Source organism: Taudactylus pleione, unplaced genomic scaffold, assembly GCF_031769625.1.
Source record: "Taudactylus pleione unplaced genomic scaffold, aTauple2 ptg000984l, whole genome shotgun sequence".
NCBI classification, from domain to species: domain Eukaryota; kingdom Metazoa; phylum Chordata; class Amphibia; order Anura; family Myobatrachidae; genus Taudactylus; species Taudactylus pleione.
Genome location: NW_028285385.1, coordinates 216,343 through 240,528, shown reverse-complemented (window position 1 = coordinate 240,528; position 24,186 = coordinate 216,343). Strand labels below are relative to the sequence as shown.

The following is a 24,186-nucleotide window of genomic DNA, read 5'->3' as shown; positions in this document are numbered from 1 at the left end:
ACCACGGAAGGTGAGCGCTGAGTGTTTTATACACCAGTTACCCCATACACACCACGGAAGGTGAGCGCTGAGTGTTTTATACACCAGTTACCCCATACACACCACAGAAGGCGAGCGCTGAGTGTTTTATACACCAGTTACCCCATACACACCACGGAAGGTGAACGCTGAGTGTTTATACACGTTACCCCTTATACCCCATGGAAGGTGAGCGCTGAGTGTTTTATACACCAGTTACCCCATACACACCACAGAAGGCGAGCGCTGAGTGTTTTATACATCAGTTACCCCATACACACCACGGAAGGTGAGCGCTTTGTGTTTTATACATCAGTTACCCCATACACACCATGGAAGGCGAACGCTAAGTGTTTTATACATCAGTTACCCCATACACACCACGGAAGGTGACCGCTGAGTGTTTTATACATCAGTTACCCCATACACACCACGGAAGGTGAGCGCTTTGTGTTTTATACACCAGTTACCCCATAGACACCACGGAAGGTGAGCGCTTTGTGTTTTATACATCAGTTACCCCATACACACCACGGAAGGTGAGCGCTGAGTGTTTTATACACCAGTTATCCCATACACACCACGGAAGGTGAGCGCTTTGTGTTTTATACACCAGTTACCCCATACACACCACGGAAGGTGAGCGCTTTGTGTTTTATACATCAGTTACCCCATACACACCACGGAAGGTGAGCGCTTTGTGTTTTATACACCAGTTACCCCATACACACCACGGAAGGTGAGCGCTTTGAGTTTTATACATCAGTTACCCCGTACACACCACGGAAGGTGAGCGCTTTGAGTTTTATACATCAGTTACCCCATACCATGAAAGGCTGAGCGCTGAGTGTTCTTCTTTACTTTTACCTTTTGTGAGAAAGGTGACATCACTCACATAGCAGCTCCCAAACAGGCATCAGTGAGAGTCAGTTTATGAGCTCACCCAGTATCCACCTTCTGTGTAATGTGTAAGCGATTTGTAACAGATCAGTAACACAGCGAGGCTGACGCATTTCACCTCCAGATACTTTATCTGTCATTGCTGATCTGTGAAAACGTTTTTAGTGGAAGTGATGCAATTGCTACATGGCATTAATTGTTCCACACATGATGTTAGTGGAATCTTTGGTTTAGTTTTTTTGTAAGGTACGATATATAAAACAATATGAACAGTAAAATACAAAAAATTGGTTGTGTGACACCGGTTGGATACACAATGTGTGTGTTACATAAATCTGTCTATAGATTAATCCTCAAAGAGACATAGTAAATAAAAATAGCAGTTATTAGTGATACTTCGCTTAGTTAATTAGCAGAATGACAAACATTCAGTCCCTCAGATACAAATACTGGAGGCAGATGATGGTGCGGCATTTCTTACATGGAAAACCAGAGAAACAAAACTACACAATATTAAAATGTATCAGGTATAATTATATTAGTACATACAGCACAATATCACAATGTATCAGGTATAATTATATTAGTACATACAGCACAATATTACAATGTATCAGGTATAATTATATTAGTACATACAGCACAATATTACAATGTATCAGGTATAAGTATATTAGTACATACAGCATAATATTACAATGTATCAGGTATAAGTATATTAGTACATACAGCACAATATTACAATGTATCAGGTATAAGTATATTAGTACATACAGCACAATATTACAATGTATCAGGTATAATTATATTAGTACATACAGCACAATATCACAATGTATCAGGTATAAGTATATTAGTACATACAGCACAATATTACAATGTATCAGGTATAAGTATATTAGTACATACAGCACAATATTACAATGTATCAGGTATAAGTATATTAGTACATACCATAATATTACAATGTATCAGGTATAAGTATATTAGTACATACAGCATAATATTACAATGTATCAGGTATAAGTATATTAGTACATACCATAATATTACAATGTATCAGGTATAAGTATATTAGTACATACCATAATATTACAATGTATCAGGTATAATTATATTAGTACATACAGCATAATATTACAATGTATCAGGTATAAGTATATTAGTACATACCATAATATTACAATGTATCAGGTATAAGTATATTAGTACATACTGCACAATATTACGTTTCATAGATAGAGATTGATGCTATAAAGATCTAAGCTCAGGAAAAAAAAGTAGAGAATAGTTTATAACCAAATACACAGAAATATAGACATACTGGGGACACCACCCAGAGCACCAGGGACACCCACACACATAGGACAGTCCCCACTCCTCACTGTTGTGTCCTGATGTGTGACAGCTGTTATTACTTTCTCTATCACCCTGATATAACTCTATCCTCCCATTGCTGTGGGCACCTGGCCTCCCTGCACATATAATAGGTATTACATAGAGGGGAGGAGGTGGGCGGCAGGAACTTATGTCAGGTCTCAGACCTTATGGTCTATTATTAGATGCCAGCACTCTGATACCACCTTAGTGACCACTGTTCCTTGTGTCTTCCTTACACACTTTTATACCATTCAGGTGATCCAATTCCAAATACTGCTATACACACTGCAGAGTAACTCTCCATACATATACTGCTATACACACTGCAGGGTCACTCTCCATACATATACTGCTATACACACTGTAGGGTCACTCTCCATACATATACTGCTATAAACACTGCATAGTAACTTTCCTTCCCATCCATTCACTGAGTGCATATTATCTTACAAAATATAGAAAAAGAAAGAAAGGCAACACAAGAATACAATGATGACAGTAATACAGGCTATGACCTTTCAACTTTCAACCTGAAGTACCCGGGTCAGGAGAAACACTACCCTTAGATTTTTGCTTTTTTAGAAATACATTTTCACTTGTTAACAAAGTTTCTCCTGTGTAAATAAGGATGGTTTAACAAGATTTGATTTCTGTCATTTCCAACTATCAGAAATGAGAAGAGCTAAGCTGTGTGATGATGTATTTTATGTGAAACAAGATCATATTTCTGTGCAAAACATTTCCCACACTCAGAGCATGGGAATTGCTTCTCACCTGTGTGACTTCTGTGATGTATAACAAGATTTGATTTCCGTGTAAAACATTTCCCACACTCAGAGCATGGAAATGATTTCTCACCTGTGTGACTTCTCTGATGTGTAACTAGAAAAGATTTCCGTGAAAAACATTTACCACACTCAGAACATGAAAATGGCTTCTCACCTGTGTGACTTCTCTGATGTTTAACAATATACGATTTCTGTGAAAAACATTTCCCACACTCAGTGCAAGTAAATGGCTTCTCACCTGTGTGACTTCTCTGATGTTTAACAAGAAAAGATTTCCATGTAAAACATTTCCCACACTCAGAGCATGGAAATGATTTCTCACCTGTATGACTTCTCTGATGTGTAACAAGATCTGATTTCCGTGTAAAACATTTCCCACACTCAGAACATGAAAATGGTTTCTTACCTGTGTGACTTCCCTGATGTGTAACAAGATATGATTTCTATGTAAAACATTTTCCACACTCAGAGCCTGGAAATGGTTTCTCACCTGTGTGACTTCTCTGATGTCTAACAAGAAAACATTTCCATCTAAAACATTTCCCACACTCAGAACATGGAAATGGCTTCACACCGGCCTTAGCTGACTGATGGATGAAAAGCTTTGAGTCCTGTGTAAAACTTTTGCCATGTATAGAAGAGGGAGAGATTGTGGCTATGCTAAAAGCTGCACTATGTATACCAGTATCTGATTTATCAAGAGAACAGTCCTTATGGTTAGAGGGATCAGATGATATATCTGCACTGTGAGGTACTGGATGAATAATTTGGGTAATAGGGTTTTCTCCTGGAGAATCCCGTGTGATGTTAGCTTCTTTTTTATAGCCTGTTGATAAAATGTGATATTCTTCCAAGATATTCCTGCGGTTACCTCCATCTGCTGGGAATAAAATAACTATATGTAAATATGAATATATCCCTATAACATGTTTACTTTGAACAATAAAGATTATGGTGAAAAATGTCCTTGAAATGGGTAAATTCAAGATATAATTCATAACTCTGTACCTGACATGTTATACATACAGCATAAATTACGTGTAGTATATTTTAATAAGTTGTGATGCTTTCAATACCAAGCATGTGGGGTGGGTGGAGGTGGCAATAAGATTCCTGATGTGCAGTGCATAGATAGAGTAGACACGATCTGATTGTCTGGTTGTGAACTATAATCTCTGGTTAAGTTTTTGTGCAATTATAAGGTATATAAGCAGCACTGCACACCGAAGTAGTCAGCATGTTCATTTCCTTTACAAATTCCTTACAGAACTCAACAGAGGCCACTGGAGAACAATGATCTTCTACAACTACAAGACTAGTCTGCAACAGCAGGAGAATTTTGACCGGTTACAAGCTGCTTTTGTAGAGGAAGCGCCATCCTGGACCACTGTGTTTGAGTGGTTTGCAGAATTTCAGCATGGGAGATGGTCCTTGAAAGACAAGGAGCACTGCAGATGACCTGTGTCTGCCACCACGTTGCTGTCATGAGGGCCATAGTTGAGGTGGAACGCCAGGGTGACCATGGCCCAGTTAGAGAAGGAAATAGGCATCTTATTATGTTCCATCCGCTTGATACTCCATGAAAAGCTTGGCATGAGCAAGGATTCTGCAAGCAAGGTTTTGGGTGCCACATCAGCTGACTCAAGAGCAGAAGGATGCTCATGTGACTTGGAGCAGCAACATACTGGCCAGGTTTGATGACGGTCACTCAAACACTGCCTGGGAGATCATCAGCGGCAATGAGTCCTGGATCTACAGTTTCGACCCTGAGAAAAACAAGTCAACACAGCGGACCCCAGTTGGAGGTGCGCCAAAGAAGTTCCCAACGTGAGCGATGGTGGCTGTTTTTGTGGCCAAGAGGGGTCATGTAGCTACCGTACCACTCATGCAGCAGTGCACTGTCACTGGGGACTGGTACACCAACCAATGCCTGCCACAAGTTCTGGAAGCCATCTCCTGGCACTGTCCAAGAACTTACACTTGTGGTTCACTTCTCTATCACGACAATGCACCTGCCCACACGTGGGGAATTTTCTGGCCCATGAACGCATCCAGGAGCTTGGTCATTCACCGTCCAATTCAAACTTCCTTGCTCTTGCTTCAAAGTCTGTGTAGAGGAGAAAGGATGAGAATGCTATAGAAAACATCCAAGCAGAGTGTGAAGCTGCATCTGCTGTTGGATGACTGTGTCTAGCTCCTGCAGACCAGTGCCGATGAGCGTGCAGGAGAAAAGAAATACCTCTACTGGATGCTGCAGGTAAAGCTGTCTGGTATTTGTGTCTTCCACCGTGTGCACAGTGGGAAGCCTTGCTCCTGATCCAACTATATTGTTTTGCCCTCTGGCTTGGTCACGGTCAGTTCCGGGTCTGGGAGCAAGACCCATATTAATCAGAAAACAATGTTGTTTTCTCTTTATGGGCCAGCCGGAAATCCCACCAATCCAGCAGGCGTGGGTGTGACTATTATATTTCCGGTCTTGGGTAAAGTAAGTGACTTATCATGTACTAGGAGGATTGACTTGCAGTAGATCCCACCAACCCGCAGAGGCGGTGTGTTTGCATTGTCTGTCCCTAGTAATATTTTTAACAGACAAGCAGAACATACAGGGTAAAACAGAAACCAGAATAGAAGTGAAACACATTGGAAGATAAAGATTTACATAGGAACAGATACAGGATTACCTCAGAAAATAGTGTGCAGACTGAAACATTACTGTCCAGGCCAGAATGATGAATGAAATGCCCCTCTTGTCCCTGAGAGAGCTTAAATAGCAATTCACATAGTTGAATCTAATCAAACAACTGTGATTTGTCATAGATAATCCACACAACAGGACAGACAGAGAACTGAGACCCAGAGGCTCCTTGGTGGTGAGCCCACAAAGCTGCACAAATTCCAGATCTACAAAACAGAGTTCTAACAGAGGCAGCTGGGACATACTGAGCCAGTACTTCCAAGGAAACCCTGCACAGCAGGCATATCACAGTGAGAGAGAGAAGCACTGGAGATACTAGCACGCTCTATATGGTAAAGTCAGCTTTTGGCCAATATAGATGTCATCAGCCGGGACCACAAAGTATAATGTGGACAGGGCCACCCTGCCTAGTGAAAGAGGGGTGGCTGGATCCACGGCAACAGTCTCCTCTCTGAAAAGGTTAGGGTAGCCAGCAGATGTACCCAAGGTCTACCCTTGACCAAAAGGGTAACACACGGAGGTTAGGCTGACCATCAGGCAGCCCAGAAGAGATGCAGCACATGGCACAGTCCAATAACTGGAAAGAGGGTCAAGTGATGACTGCTGGAAAGCTCCTCTCAGGGACTGCACACATGGACGTAAATCTGGGATAAGTATCTGAAAAGTCTTATTATTTCTATGCAGATATTTATTGTGTTTTCTCTGTATGTACGCTATGTAATTACTCAGTATAATATTGTGTTTTATGATACTTTTGTGTTTTCTATGTATTACTATATCTGAGAAGCAAGAACTTCCAAGGCAAAACCTGGTGGAGGAAAATGTAGTTCCTTTTTGTACTCTTTATCAGGCTAAACTACATGGTGGCTGTGCTGTTTCCAAGGATGCCTGTGATCCGAAACTGGCTGTGGAGGCCCCCGATGGCCCTGGAGTAGAACCAACTTGGGCTAGGTCTTTGGCTCTTTCCATAGCTTCTATTAAATTCAAACTGTTGAATTTCATGTCCAGCTAGAGTAACTGAGTAGCTCATACTCAGTTGGTTTTATCCAAGATGGACCAAAGTGGTAGAAGGGCAGAGGTTTTTCTTTGGAGGAAAGGTCCGGGACCTTAGGGATCTCAGATGTGCCACCTTGGGCAAAGGCAATGGAGAGAACTGCTTTGAGTCTTGAACAACCGCTCCATCAGATGTCTGTACTGGACCCGCTGCATACATTATTGCTGACATCCGGAAGTCACCTCTGGATATGCCGCCGGGAGCAGGTAAGTCACCATTAGACCACCAGGGACGGTTAACATTCTATCATGTCGATATTTCAGCAGTGTCCACATAGTGAATGTCGATAGGCTAAGTATGTCGGCATTATGAATGTCAATATTCAAACCATGTTGACATTCTCACTTTGTTATGAATGTCAACGTTATATACCACACCGTTCTCCAATCGTGTTACCAGCTCTCTTCACTTGTAAACTAAATCCAGCTTCACCAGTACAATATTATGCTCGTCCAGCCTGGAGTGTAACATCCAATTATTTTTTTTTAAGGGCAAAACAGACACATGCCATAAAATAAAAAAAGAGATCTGTAAAAGAAGCGCTAAGTCGGCCACCGTAAATCGGGGGGATTACTGTACAAACATCCCGAGTGATTCATGTGTAAGATTTTACAGCTGTGAGTAACAAATGTATAAAGAGAGCCCCGTCAGTCATCTCATTATAGATGTGTGTGTAATATCTTAAATTATAAGAGCATCTGTATGCCGTGTGTACTCTCAGTACCTTCACCTGGGGGTACTGTTATTTTTATGAGATTTCATTAGATCTGATAAACATCTACTTTTATCCAAGATGTCAGTCTGTTTTGTATCCTGTTACCACCTGATAAAGTGACTAAGCAAGGAGAATATTTGGCTGTTTTCTGTAATAAGTGTTTATTACTCACCTGTGCTGATATCTGTATAGTTTTCCTTCTCCTTACACTGCTTCTCACCCATCTCATACGTCTCTTCTTCTCGCTCTATATCGTCTGCCTCATTATCAGTCACATACGTATCTTCTTCTCCCTCTATATCTTCTGCCTTCATATCAGTCACATACGTCTCTTCTTTTCCCTCTGTATCTCCTGCCTTTATATCAGTCACATACGTCTCTTCTTCTCCCTCTATATCTTCTACCTTCATATCAGTCACATACGTCTCTTCTTCTCCCTCTATATCTTCTACCTTCATATCAGTCACATACGTCTCTTCTGTTCCCTCTGTATCTCCTGCCTTATCAGTCACATACGTCTCTTCTTCTCCCTCTATATCTTCTGCCTTCATATCAGTCACATACGTCTCTTCTTCTCCCTCTGTATCTTCTGCCTTCATATCAGTCACATACGTCTCTTCTTCTCCCTCTGTATCTTCTGCCTTCATATCAGTCACATACGTCTCTTCTTCTCCCTCTGTATCTTCTGCCTTCATATCAGTCACAAACGTCTCTTCTTCTCCCTCTATATCTTCTGCCTTCATATCAGTCACATACGTCTCTTCTTCTCCCTCTGTATCTTCTGCCTTCATATCAGTCACATACGTCTCTTCTTCTCCCTCTATATCTTCTGCCTTTATATCAGTCACATACGTCTCTTCTTCACCCACTATATCTTCTGCTTTATTAACATTCACATACCTCTCTTCTTCTCCCTCTGTATCTTCTGCCTTCATATCAGTCTTATACGCTTCTTCTTCTCCATATAAGTCTTCTATCTCTTCATCTCCCTCTATATTTTCTGTCTTTATAACAGTCACATATGGCTCTACTTCTACGTCTGTATCTTCTGCCTTAATATCAGATAGTCAACCTAAATAATAAAATAACACTATAATAATGTCTGATATCAATGTTTCACCCAGTGTTTATGCACGATATTTAAAAAGGCTAGAAAAAGCATTGATCTTTAAAATATAGGGCATAAACATATACATTCTATACATCACACAATGAACAGTCACTTAGGCATATTTGGGAGACCCTAAATACCATTTACCTGTGGGGTCCTGTGATTCTCCTCTGTATATTCCTGGGAATAAAGAGGACGGGGACATCTTACTGGGGGTATTTCTGTTACTGGGTCCATCTGTAGGAGACACACAGTGACTGAGTACATTGTATATGTGATTTTCAGGTGATTTGTGTATATAGGGGGCCCCCATACCTGCTCTCCCCTGTACAATAAATGACAGTCTCCTCTTACCCAGTGATGTGAGAGGCCGGTGGTTCTCCATCATCACGTCCTTGTACAGACCCCTGTGTTCCTCTATATACTCCCCCTCCTGCATGGAGACATGGGCAGTGACATCCTGACACCTTATATGAACCTGACACACACACAATGATACAGTCATCACCCAGACACATCTCCTGGTGTTACAGTATAATGTCCCATTCCCAGCAGTCACCTCTACAGTCATCACCCAGACACATCCCCTGGTGTTACTGTATAATGTCCCATTCCCAGCAGTCACCTCTCCAGTCAGCAGCTGAATGATCTTGTTGGTGAGTTCCAGGATCTTCTGGTCATTGTGTCTCTCATGTATCAGTGAGTGAGGTGGAGGCACTGTGATGGGGCTCTGGGTCCTGCTCAGTCCTCCTGACACACAGGGATGGCTGCTGGGTTTCTCATACTCACCAGATGTCTTCTTCACTACTATGTAACCCTGTGTATTAGAAAATACACTATCACTACATACACTCCCAGATCCCATCACCTCCCCAGTCATGTCCCTGTATTATTACTATAGATATAGATATAAGTGATGTCACTGTGACACTCCCAGATCCTCTCACCTCCCCAGTCATGTCCCTGTATTATTACTATAGATATAAGTGATGTCACTGTGACACTCCCAGATTCCCTCTCACCTCCCCAGTCAGCAGGTAGATGATCTCCAGGGTGAGATTTAGTATCCTCTCAGTCATGTGACTCCTGTCCTTGTCCATCCTCAGTGATCAGTGATGTATACAGGACACGTCTCACCCTCACGTGACGTCTAGTAACAAGGATCTGACTCCTCACTGCACAGAAATCTAGAAATAAATATAATGATTAGAAGCAATTTCTTACCAGTTATGTATGTAGTGCGCACATATTACACAGCGCTTTACAGGGAATATTTAGTCACATCTGTTCCTGCCCCAGTGGAGCTTACAATCTACATTTCCTACCACATGGACAGCCCATACAGACACACGTGCACACACTGAAGCCAACTAACCTACCAGTATGTCTTTGGAGAGTGGGAGGAAACCAGAGCACATGGTAGAAACCAATGCAATCACAGGGAGAACATAAAAAATCCACACAGACATAGCCTTGTTCAGTAATTTAATTAATGACCCCTTGTGCTGTGAATTAGTAATGCTGTCCAGTATTCTATCACATTGCCCATAAAAAAACAAAGAGTGACCACTAAGTCCCCTCATTCCCAGAGCCATAGAGTCTTGGTCACTGTTTCTTAGAAGTTCCTCTGACGCAGCTTCATAGGGCTGCTCAGTGACCACCACACGGCATTGCTGGAGGTCACACCAATGGTCCTCTCATGGCCAAGAGTCCTGGACCTCCAAGACACATACTTGATGCAATTTGCCTGAGGAAGCGGACCTGATCCGTGTATAGGGGGTTACACCGACACTCCCAGGTGCCCACCTCTATTAGTGACTTGGTAACCATGGTTGGCCTGATATTCAAACAAAAGATGGTCCCGCACCGATAATGCTAATAACTACAAAACCAGAGTTTACTGTGTTTGTTAGAAGGTTCTAATAATTCCCCATGGTATATTATTACATATATCAAGTAATGTATCTATGGGGCTGCTATTCGACAATCTTGAAAACAATATTTAAAGCAACTAAGAAAACAAGGCAAGATTTAAATGTCAAATGCACTATTTAATTCTGTATTTAAATTCCTTCAAGAGTTTTCTGGAAAAATATATCTAAAATGTTAAATCTTTATTTATTATTATTTAAATATAATTGTCCAACTAAGATAATTTTAGGGCGAAATATTTTAAAATTAAAGATGATTAGGTAGTATAAAGATGTGTTTATAGAATATAAGAAAAAGGTAATATAGATTAATAGAATGTCCTTGCTGCCGTCGGACTAATAATAATCTATTAACAGCACTTCAAAAATATCAAATGTATGGGTTAAGCTGCATTCACACACAACGATTTTGTTACCAACGATTTTATGAACGATTTTATGAACGATTATCTGTCAGATTTTTTAAAGTGTAATGAACGATTTTTTTGAACTACAAACGATTTTTGCCTATTCCCTTAATGAAAATCGTTGAGTTGACAAGTCTGACTGAACTCCAAACGTGAATGCGCATGAACGATTATCGTTCATTGTTTGACTCAGAAAGTGAACGATTTTTTCAAACGATTATCGTTAAATGATATCGTTTAACAATAATCGTTCAAAAAATCGTTGTGTGTGTATGCAGCTTCAGTGTTTAAATTGCAGTAGGATATCAATTAATCCATATTCAGTAGGATTTATTTCACCAGTGTTTGAGAATTGACGATCATATAATTGAATCCTCTTTATAATTTAGAGAGGAAATATCATAAATTTTGTGTAAATATTTTGTTGTTTAGTATAATAGCAGAAATTAGTTATGTAATAATGGTTTCCATCTGTATTTCTCAATTTATACAGTATTGCTATTGTTCTGCTATAGATGGTGACAGAGTGAGATTATTAAATAGTATTTATCGGCTGTATCTCCTTATTTGTATGGCGTTCTCGATCTCTATATCAATGTGTCATAGTATGTTTGTAAGCAGTCTCTTATCTATATCACTTTACTAATATAGGGCCTGATTCAGAGCTGGATGCAATTAGCGCTCGCTCGTCCAGAAAATAGGGGTGGCTATTCAAATGACCCGTTCGCTCTTTGCCGTCTGTTCACGCCTCTAGGTCTGAACGAGCGAACAAAACTTGCGGTCGTTTTTTGGGAAACTACGCCCCCTGGCCGCTCGCATCCTACGTCATGTCCGCTATTTATTAGATTAATCGAGTACATCGACCAGGGTATGAGCTGCTCGCTATTCTTGTGGTTGGTTTTTGCTACCACAATTTTGCGAGCAGTTCTGGCTATAAAATAACCCAGTGACGTGGTCAATGACGCTGCTGTTTTAATTATGCACACCCATAAAACGCCCGTTTTGACCTTTAAGCATGCCTGCGTTCGGATCTCCACTCCCCGTTTTCAAGCACCTTCCCCCGTTACCACCCACATACGCCTCATTCTGTCACTCAAATTATCAGGCATTCGCTATATTGCGAGCACATGAATTTCGACCGCACTGACTGGTTCGCGCATGCGTATTACGATCCGTACGCATGCGCAGTTGGGCAAACATCGCTCTGAGCGAACGAGAGGCCGCTTACGAGCGGCTCTGAATCAGGCCCATAGTACTGATGTTATTCTGCAATAGTAATAACTGACACCTTTTCCCAGTCACTAATTGTGATTCAGGGAGATATTATGGTCTCTATATTAGTATGCCATCAGTTTTTGTGGGGAAGAATATTGATTGCTCAGCGAAGATTACTCTGGGCCTGATTCAGACCCGCTCGCGAGCGCTTGCAAGTGGGTCGATGTTGGCCCAGTGCGCATGCGCAAGACCCGGATAGCGACGGGCACTCCGTCGCTATGGGTCTCGCTACAAAGGGGGCGTGCTGTCGATGGTGAGTGACAGCACGCCCCCTTTGGTGGGCATGCCGGGGGCGTTGCTGACCAGACGGAGGCGTTCCCATGATAGAGCCAAAAGCACTCCTGGGCTTGCGGCAGCGCGACCCTACTGCAGGGGTCTCGTCGCAAGCCCGATGGTCGCGATGGTCTTGACCATCGCGACCATCTTTTTGGCCGCTCGCTATAGCTGTGGGTGGTCACCCACAGCTATGTGAGCGGCCAGGAGGCCGCTCTGAAGTTCAGAGGGACGGCCCTGAATCAGGGCCTCTGTTACATACACAAATTGATACTTTATTCCTCTATCCTCAAGGTTATTGTCAACTGTAGAGGCACATACACACACAACGATTTTTTGAACGATTATCGTTCATGCACGTTCACGTTTGTAGTTCAGTCAGACTTGTCAACTCAACGATTTTCATTAAGTTAATATGCAAAAATCGTTTGTAGTTCATAAAAATCGTTCATTACATTTAAATGAACATAGTAAATTAACAACTTTGGTAAACGATTTTAGTTCATTCTTTCAAGGTAGAAAATCGTTTACTAAAATCGTTCATTAACTAAACTTTATTTCAAACAGTGCCGTAGCGTATGCTCTCACTGGCTAAGCCTCTATTACAGCGATCTTTCCCCGGAGCTATGGATGTAAATAACAAATAGAAACAAACACTGTGCTTTGGGCCATGTCCCCTGATTAGGAACCCATAAAATGAAAGGGTGGTAACCCTGCCCTCAGATCTGGTCACAATGTGCAGTGATAGAGAAGGCACGGTAGTGGTGAGGGTGCATGTATCCCCACCGTGTATGCAGATTGTGCCAAGGAGCAGAGCTGGCTCTGTGCAGGACTCCCAGGCTCCTCTCTGCCCTGAGCAGCTTCATACGAGGAGGCTGTAATTTCTCCCTTTCTGTCACACTAGGGATGGACACTGACAACTGATGTTTACTCACCATCAATGTTTGTTTTTATGGTAGTGGTTTTTATCAATCGATGGCGGCCTTCGATTGTTTGTCACCATCGGGTGGTAATCATTCAATGGTGTTCCAATGGTGGCTTGTTTTTTTTCATTGCTAATAGCTATGGGCCTGATTCAGAGCCGCTCGTTAACAGCAGTACGCTCGTTGCGTTCCGATGTTGAGAAACCGCGCATGCGTCGGTGTAACACTGCACATGTGCGTACGGCATATTGCGAGCTTTTTTTGTCTCGTTCGTCAAATTGCGAACAGGAAGTGACATGTCAAATGTGATTGACAGAACAGGCCGTTTTTGGGCGGTGACGGGGGTGGAGATGGAAAAACGCAGGCGTGGCGAGGCGTTTTTGGGGCGTACATACATTATCTGATGCGAACGTCAAATGTGTTCGTACCAAGTCATACGTCACTGGATGATCCTCTTTCCGTTCAAACTGCTCGCACAGCTTGGGGTCTGGATTACTCGACCACATTGGCGATGGCCTTGTCCTCCGTCCCGGGCCTCCACGATGTTTCATCGATTAATCACGGCTTGTCAGAAAAACAATCAATTTTGAATTGAAACCCAGCTTGTAATGTGTTTTGAAACGAGTTTTTTTGGTTAGCACAAAACCGTACGCAGGTGGAAATCATAGCTAATTTCTGGATTACACAATCAATTAGCGTACATTTGTAGGTATGTTTTTTTTGTTTTGAATTTTGTTTTTGTGCTATTGTAACAATAATGTCATCATGTTTGTGTGTATTTTACCATTTTGCTTTGGTCAGGAGAATTTGCATCCTTATGTAATTTTTAAAGTGTTCCTTAAAGAGCCCTTTTTTTTAGGAGGTCGTTTTTGCCTTGTGGGCCAGGATTAACTCTAAACCATTTATAAAATAATGTCAGAATACAATGTCGAACATTTCTAAAAAATTTATTTGAAACCAAAAACATATTCCGGACCATTTTTGGCCCAAACTTTTTGGGCAGTGTTATTCCCAAAAAAATTTTAATTTGGCAAAACATAAAAGGTATGGAAACTTAAAACAAAAAATTAAAAACAATTCACAAGAAAGGAGAGGGAAGTTTTGGCCAAAAAGGAATATGGGGCAAGCACAGAAGGAGTGTGGGAAAAGTAGCCAGTGCTGTCAACGTTTTTTCCCCCGTTTGGCTGGGGGCAGGTGGGCGCCAGACCTGGTCCGGGATGTCATCGGGCTGGCCTGTCCAGAGGCAGATGTTGTGGCCTCTGGACTAGGCACAGGGCTAGGCACATTTGGAGGATTGGCTGATGTTGTGCCAGAGGTGGAGGATCCTGATGTTCCGGCAGGAAGGGAGGTCGGCTCCACCATGTGCTGGCGAACGAGCTGCTCCAGGGCATTGGCGATGCGGATTTTGGCCCTGGTATTTTCCGCCAGGGCCTGACCAATGGTCACGTTGGCCGCAGCATTTTGCTCCAGGGCCTCAGCCACCCGTAGCAGACTGGCGTCCATCCTCTGCAGAATCTCCGTATGGAAATCCGATTTAAAATTGAGTTCTGTGAGGAGTGCCACTGCCTGCGAGGGGGATTGCCCTGGACTGGCTTCTGCAGGTTCCTCAGCCGGATGTACTGGTTCCTCCCCTGCAAAGCCAGCAGAAATTCTGCGGCCAAGGCTCCCCTCTGGAGCAGACTCATCCGCCTGTGTCTCTGTGAGAAAAAAGAGAAAAGAGTCACATTAGAAACTACATATTGGCACAATAACATTTCAGAGTTGGTTACATCACAATATTTACCTGGGACAACATGAGGAGCCGCAAAGTCTGGCATGTCCGTATCCATGTTGGACACGCCAAACACCTCCACAGCCTGCACACACCCCTGTGCCAGCTCTTCCAAATCATTCAACTCCAATGACACAGGGGTGGGACCCCCACCTGTCCCCCTTGCATGCCTAGCCCTGTCCGCCATTTTTTGTTTCAGGCGATATTTAAAGTCTTGCCATCTGTGGGTGAAAAAGTAACCATTATTCCTGTTTTGTTTTTTGGTTTCAGGGGGGTCAAGTTTTTACTTACCGCCGTTTGACATCCCGGGCTAGACGGACATAATCACCCACCCTATTGACAGCACTGGCTATCTCCTCCCACATTCTCCACTTCTGGCTTGCACCCATATTCCTGTCTGCCTGTGGCAGGATGTCCACACACTTCTGAACCAAAACCTCCATCTCCTTTCTTGTGAATTGTGGCTGCCTTTTCTTTTTCCCTGCTTTGCCCGGAATACTGGGCCCAGCAGCCTCTTCCATGTCATCCTCCTCACCTATTTGTTTAAATGTTGAGAAATTTAAACTTGCAAACGTTCACTATATTATGTTTCTAAATAATCCTTGCTTGTAAATGCCTGAAAAACTTACCGGCCGACTCTTGGCCATTGTTTCCTTGATCTGTAGCCATTTCTTACCTCCAAACAAGAAATACACCAGAACGTTTTTTTTGGGTCGTGACGTATTTATACATGCGTCCTTATTTTTTCGTCCGCATCATTGATTGTGCGTTCCTATGATCCCTCCTTAATTTGTGCGGGAAAATAAACAGTATTTATGGCTTTGGGCGTCTCGAGTCGAGGTGGCGGGTGTTGGTTGTTGGAGGTTACATCGGTCGGAGTGGATTGTTGGCGGGAATTATATTTGGCGTTGTTTGGCGTTTTTTTCGGTGTCTTTTTTTTGAGTTTTTCTTTCCGTTCGCTTTTTTTGGTGTGGTTGTTGTATTTGTCGTGTAATTTTTTGGTAAGTTTTTGGCCGTCTTCCTTTTGTTCACTTTGTGTATCCTTCTTTTTGATAAATTTTGGTCGCTCATTTTTTAACAATTCTCCTTTGGTAGGTTTCTTTTGGCTCTGCCCCAATGACCTTTTTATCCGGTGACTCATATATCCTCTATTTGTAAGTTTTTTTTTTCACTTGTTTATTAAATGTTCATGTTTTGTTTAACTCAACTTTGTTTGACCTTACAGTTTTAACCTTTGGTTTTGTGATTCCTAAATCTATGAACTAATTAGCGCATTTTTATCTGTTTATTTTCTGTATTGTACTTGCGAACTAATTAGCGCATTTTTATCTGGTTATTTTCTGTATTGTAATTGCGAACTAATTAGCGCATTTTTATCTGGTTATTTTCTGTATTGTAATTGCGAACTAATTAGCACATTTTTATCTGGTTATTTTCTGTATTGTAATTGCGAACTAATTAGCGCATTTTTATCTGGTTATTTTCTATATTGTAATTGCGAACTAATTAGCGCATTTTTATCTGGTTATTTTCTGTATTGTAATTGCGAACTAATTAGCGCATTTTTGGCTGGTTATTTTCTGTAGTTAAATTGTTTGTGATTTACCCTTAGAAATTTACTAAGAATTTGGGGCCCAAATTGTGGTAGTCTGCGCACTGTCGTTTTGCTTTTCGGCGAACTGTGTGTTTATCCCCTTTTATGTTTTGGATTGTACCCAATTTAGATTCATAAATGGCCACCCTAAATTTTTCCATTGTTTGTTTGTTTTTCATTTTAGGCTTGGAAAATCATGACAATACCCCGGCATGTAAGCATCATTGGATTGTATCGTAAAGATAAGTGATTTTTCAAATTTTACGGTAAAAAAAACCAGACATTCAATTCTTGCCATTTCAGGTTGATCTTGGTCGGATTGTTGTGGCCATGCTCCCGGAAGCCGACCAACCTCAATCTCATCCCAGGCGTAGGCATCGTAGGCGTGCAAGGCCCCACATATATCGAACACGTGTCACCCTTTTTGGAATGCCCGATGATGAGGTGTTAAGACGCTACCGTCTTCCGCCCCAAATCATCATAGACACTCTCTCATTAATAGAGAGTGATCTTGAGCGGCAAATTGACAGTCTTACAGCAATACCACCACTTACGCAATTTATGGCGGTGTTACATTTCTGTGCCTCAGGATCGTTTCAAACAACGGTGGGAATAGTTGCGGGAATCTCCCAAACCTCCTTTTCCAGGATCCTGAGGGCAGTGATGGAGGCCCTTTTCAAGCACCTCCATCATTTTATTCAAATGCCTTTGGATATGGGTGCCCTTAGTGTGGCCAAGGCCAATTTTTACCAAATAGCTGGCTTCCCACACATCATAGGGGTTGTGGATGGTACTCACATACCACTTCAGCCTCCAGCACGGCTGGAGGCCATTTTTCGCAACCGCAAACACTATCACTCCCTGAATGTAATGGTGGTATGTGATGCCTCCCTCCAGATCCTGTCCCTGAATGCAAAATTACCCGGAAGTGCACATGACTCATTCGTCATCCGGCAATCAGGGATATGGCAAAAATTAAACAACCTACAAGCTGGTGATGCGTGGCTTCTGGGTAAGTGGAGACCTTTAGTACATAACAATGTTAAGCTTGATACACAGTGATCCTGATGTTGTCACTTCTTTTTCACAGGAGACAGTGGCTACCCTTGCACGCCCTGGCTGCTCACTCCTTATTTGGCTCCCACACCAGGGCCACAAAGTAATTTTAATTCCGCACTTACAGCCACCAGGCAAGTGGTGGAGCGCTGTATCGGCCTTTTAAAAGGCCGATTCAGATGCCTCCACCGCTCTGGTGTCGAGCTCATGTATTTGCCGGATATGGTTTCGAAAATTGTGGTCCTGTGTGGGATATTTCACAACATCGCCATAAGGAGTGGTGTCCCAATGCAGCCAGAGGATGCCTTGCCTGAGGATGACCCCCCGAGGTTGGTCGGAGGTCAGTATGTGGGGGGCCATACGCGATGATGTGGTGGCCAGATATTTTAGGTAATTATTGGCACAAAAGAAGTTCTTTGACACAATGTGGTAAGGATTTTGGAAGACCATCTAATTAATTTGTTTATTATTTCCCATCTTCTGTTTGATTTCATAATCTTTGGGACTGAAATGATGACTACTTCCTGCTATACAAAACAAACCTTCATGGGGACACATTGGATATATATTCTGGACCCAATATTGCAACGCAACATTTGTGGAATCATGTTGGCATGCTCATTCGTCAACCAGTTCTTGATTTTTCTGTACTTTTTTCATATGGTGTTTGATGGGTTGTACATTTTGTTATCACTGTGTGTATTGTTTGTGCGCCAACACTTTGCTTTTTTTGTTATGTGTTGAATAAATTTTTGAGAGTGTAATTTTGCAAATTTTCTTGAACATTACAAGCAAGTGTAACCAGGTTCACCCACGTTAAAATTGCTTAAGGGTTAATCCTGTAATGTTGCAATTTGCTCTAAATTTAAATATGCTTTCTGGGTCAAAACCAACACCAAAAGGTATGTAGAATCAGTATGCTTTGGAATCTCGGGCTAAGCAGGTTGCCCCCAAAATTGGAACATGTAAAATGTACTAATTTAAAAAATGTAACACAAAAAAAACCCCTAAGCCAATTGTTACTGTTAGCTGTGTCATGTGCCTGTTTTCTAAAAATCTACAACACACAATCTTAGTGACATTAGTTGCAAATACTTGCTGCAAGAGTCTACTTATGTCAGTGTAAACAATCTAAGATTTGGAGACAAGGAATGAGACTGAACTCTAACTTTAACTTTTTTATTAGTAAAAATAATTAGGGTTTAAAAAAAAAAATTAGGGACGCAGGATCCCAGCCATACGGTCAAGGACCACCAGCATGCCGATCACGTGGGCCCGCATCACTTGGATGCACCCGGCTTGGTCCGCCAAACGCCTCTGGTCCTCTGTGGGTTAGAAAAGTGTGGGGCTTAATACATCCAGAAAAAACAAGCAAAACAGAGCGATACAAAAATGACAATAGTGTGACCAAAAGCACATTTAACCCAAAAAACCAAAGGACACAAAAATGGACACCCAAAAAAACAAAAAAAGTTTTGCCATGTGGGATATGTGTATGGGGAAATCAGCAGTAAAAGGTAAAGACAAACAGAGATATACCCAAACTTTTGAGAAACCAAATAAAGGAAAAGGCACAGACACAGGATTAGATCAAAACATTTTAAACTACAAAAAAGGATAAAAGGGAAACATACCGTTCAAAATGACGGCTGGCCCAGAACCAACTCCCTCGTCCTCCTCGGAGGTGGCCACATTCCCCAACGAGGTGGGAGGGGTGATGACGGATTTCGCCGAGGGGTGGTTGGAGGGGAGGGGGAATTGGGATGGAGGGGAAGTAGCACAAAGGGATGTACGACAGGGTGTGGGCAGGCTGGGGAGGAGGGGGAATTTAGGGTATTTTGGGGTGAGGATGTTTGGCTGGGGGTTAGGGAGAGGGGCCGAGAGCGCCGTCTTTGACGGCGATTACGCCGTAGTCTTCGCTCTGCCCCTAAATGATGGGAAAAAAATTGAGGTTAGTTTAGAACATCACCTTCTTAAACGCTAATTGTTGAACCCCAAAAAATGAAAACATGCACATGCAGATATGAGTACAAAGAATAAACAGCCCATACATGAAAACATGCACATGCAGATATGAGTACAAATAATAAATAGGCCATACATGAAAACATGCACATGCAGATATGAGTACAAATAATAAATAGGCCATACATGAAAACATGCACATGCAGATATGAGTACAAATAATAAATAGGCCATACATGAAAACATGCACATGCAGATATGAGTACAAATAATAAATAGGCCATACATGAAAACATGCACATGCAGATATGAGTACAAATAATAAATAGGCCATACATGAAAACATGCACATGCAGATATGAGTACAAATAATAAATAGGCCATACATGAAAACATGCACATGCAGTTAGGGCCACAAAGATAAACATGAAAACCAAAGTCAAATAAACTTACTTTCCGCTATCTGCATGCGAAAGCATGCCAGCAAGCGGGGTGTCCGCCGTTGCAGGTCGGACCACCTGCGCTCCAGCTGGCCGATCTGGCGTGAGCCAAAGGAACGCAGGCGGCCACGTACCTCCGCATATGCGGAACACTTTTCCCTATTGGTGATGGGGGGAGGCTGGCTGGTGATCCGCCTGTCCATCACCTCGGTTAAGACCATCAGCTCGCGCCTGGTGAATGCCGAGGCTCTCATGATGGCAGTGGTGTATTTTTCATAAAACAATTTTAATAAAGACCAGAAAATAATTTTGATTGGCTAATGTATTTGGGTAATTAACAGGACCAATTCTATTGGTTAGTGTATGAGTCATGTGTTCGACAGGGACACAAATCTATTGCGAGTTATGATAGGCTTGATGCAGTGACATGCGTAAGCTAATTTAAATAAAGAAATGAACCCAGTAAAATATGCGTGGGTAAAAACACAGAAAACAAATGGATAATTGGCTCAAACATGTATTTTGACAAATAAAAGTGAATGTTTAAACCGTACGTATTCTGCGGGTAAACACAAACACGGACAAGAGTAAAGTTTATTGCATGTCAAAAAAAAAAAAAAATTGACGAGCAATTAAGCTAATTGATATATTGATTGGCATGATACGATTGAGGGAGGTAGGCAGAATAAACGAGCAGGTAATCGGAATCTGACAGGCCCACTTCCGGTTTGTACTTGTGCGAGCGTTCCCTGCAAGCCACAATGGGGATGTACGCTCGCTATTTGGCACGCTCGTTAGCTAGAGGAGGGGTCGGTAGACTTTGGAGAGGAAGTTTAGCTGCGTTCGAAATTACGTGCGAGCGCTTAAATTAACATATTTCGGTACGTACGCCGAACGTACGAACGGCCACTTGCGTCCGGCTCTGAATGAGGGCCTATGTCTCCCCTGGCTCCTTGTCTGCTGCCAGCATCAGGGAATCTTCATGGGTTCATCCTGGGTATGTAGTGTATCCTACAGCCATTAGAATGTAAGCTCTGACGAGCAGGGCCCTCTTCCCTCTTGTGCTTCTCCTTACTTATACTTACATCTACCTCTCACTCCCCACTAGAGCACATAACATTCCTTGTTGTGTATCTGAGTACTCTGATCACTAATGCAGCAATGTGTATAACCCTTGTCCTGCATTGTATTGTACTGTAAGTCACTGGTTTCTTGTTCCCTTATTTATGTCCCTTCATTTATATACAAAGACTGAATCCGCACATTAGAGAGTACACAGTATTATGTTGTTACTCCAGACCCCAATCCCACCCCCTGCCTACCAAGCTGCAGTTATTATTGTGTATGTACATATCATATAAATAGTTTTACCATTGAATTCTATTGATGCGATGTTTAGTTACCTTCACATTGAACGTTTCAAACATTTGATGGTTCCCTAATGCAGCCCACACACGGTGCGATTCAAAGTTGGTAAGATGTGTTGTACGATTGCCCTTGTAATTCTTCCCTGGAAATTCTTCATACGATGTGGTCACATGGTGTACGATTGATCGTTACGATCATTGGATAAGATGCATAGAAGTGTATAGTAACAACGGCTCTGCGCTACCTGTATTACAGTAACAACGGGATCTGCGCCACCTGTAATATAGTAACAATGGAGACTGCGCCACCTGTATTTTAGTAACAACTGAGTCTGCGCGATTGTATTATAGTAACAACGGGGTCTGCGCCACCTGTATTACAGTAACAATGGCTCTGCGCCACCTGTATTATAGTAACAACTGAGTCTGCGCCACCTGTATTATAGTAACAACGGAGTCTCCGCCACCTGTATTATAGTAACAACTGAGTCTGCGCCACCTGTATTATAGTAACAACGGAGTCTCCGCCACCTGTATTATAGTAACAACGGAGTCTGCGCCACCTGTATCATAGTAACAACGGAGTCTGCGCCACCTGTATTATAGTAACAATGGGATCTGCGCCACCTGTATTATAGTAACAACGGAGACTGCGCCACCTGTATTATAGTAACAACGGAGTCTCCGCCACCTGTATTATAGTAACAACGGAGTCTGCGCCACCTGTATCATAGTAACAACGGAGTCTGCACCACCTGTATTATAGTAACAACGGGGTCTGCGCCACCTGTATTACAGTAACAATGGCTCTGCACCACCTGTATTATAGTAACAACTGAGTCTGCACCACCTGTATTATAGTAACAACGGAGTCTGCGCCACCTGTATTATAGTAACAACAGAGTCTGCGCCACCTGTATTATAGTAACAACTGAGTCTGCGCCACCTGTATTATAGTAACAACTGAGTCTGCGCCACCTGTATTATAGTAACAACGGGGTCTGCGCCACCTGTAATATAGTGACAACAAAGTCTGCGCCACCTGTAATATAGTAACAACTGAGTCTGCACCACCCGTATTATAGTAACATCTGAGTCTGCGCCACCTGTATTATAGTAACAACGGAGACTGCGCCACCTGTATTATAGTAACAACGGAGTCTGCGCCACCTGTATCATAGTAACAACGGAGTCTGCGCCACCTGTATTATAGTAACAATGGGATCTGCGCCACCTGTATTATAGTAACAACGGAGACTGCGCCACCTGTATTATAGTAACAACGGAGTCTCCGCCACCTGTATCATAGTAACAACGGAGTCTGCGCCACCTGTATTATAGTAACAACTGAGTCTGCGCCACCTGTATTATAGTAACAACGGAGTCTCCGCCACCTGTATTATAGTAACAACGGAGTCTGCGCCACCTGTATCATAGTAACAACGGAGTCTGCGCCACCTGTATTATAGTAACAATGGGATCTGCGCCACCTGTATTATAGTAACAACGGAGACTGCGCCACCTGTATTATAGTAACAACGGAGTCTCCGCCACCTGTATCATAGTAACAACGGAGTCTGCGCCACCTGTATCATAGTAACAACGGAGTCTGCACCACCTGTATTATAGTAACAACTGAGTCTGCGCCACCTGTATTATAGTAACAATGGGGTCTGCACCACCTGTATTATAGTAACAACGGAGACTGCGCCACCTGTATTATAGTAACAACGGAGACTGCGCCACCTGTATTATAGTAACAACGGAGTCTCCGCCACCTGTATTATAGTAACAACGGAGTCTGCGCCACCTGTATCATAGTAACAACGGAGTCTGCGCCACCTGTATTATAGTAACAATGGGATCTGCGCCACCTGTATTATAGTAACAACGGAGACTGCGCCACCTGTATTATAGTAACAACGGAGTCTCCGCCACCTGTATTATAGTAACAACGGAGTCTGCGCCACCTGTATCATAGTAACAACGGAGTCTGCGCCACCTGTATTATAGTAACAACGGAGTCTCCGCCACCTGTATCATAGTAACAACGGAGTCTGCACCACCTGTATTATAGTAACAACTGAGTCTGCGCCACCTGTATTATAGTAACAACTGAGTCTGCGCCACCTGTATTATAGTAACAATGGAGACAGCGCCACCTGTATTATAGTAACAACTGAGTCTGCACCACCTGTATTATAGTAACAACGGAGTTTGCGCCACCTGTATTATAGTAACAACTGAGTCTGCGCCACCTGTATTATAGTAACAACTGAGTCTGCGCCACCTGTATTATAGTAACAACGGAGTCTGCGCCACCTGTATTATAGTAACAACGGAGTCTGCGCCACCTGTATTATAGTAACAACGGAGTCTGCGCCACCTGTATTATAGTAACAACGGAGTCTGCGCCACCTGTATTATAGTAACAACAGGGTCTGCGCCACCTGTATTATAGTAACAACTGAGTCTGCGCCACCTGTATTATAGTAACAACTGAGTCTGCGCCACCTGTATTAC

The 24,186-nt window shown here is 42.5% G+C and overlaps 1 protein-coding gene across 1 annotated transcript in view; it reads left to right on the top strand.

Moving 5' to 3' along the window:
• Positions 1–24,186, top strand: part of LOC148454553 (uncharacterized) — a 171,038-nt gene that overhangs the window by 115,408 nt on the left and 31,444 nt on the right. Inside the window, 3 exon segments of the mRNA XM_088460780.1 lie at positions 4,354–4,486; positions 4,689–4,913; positions 5,920–6,071. Coding sequence (XP_088316906.1) covers positions 4,354–4,486; positions 4,689–4,913; positions 5,920–6,071 — 510 coding nt within the window.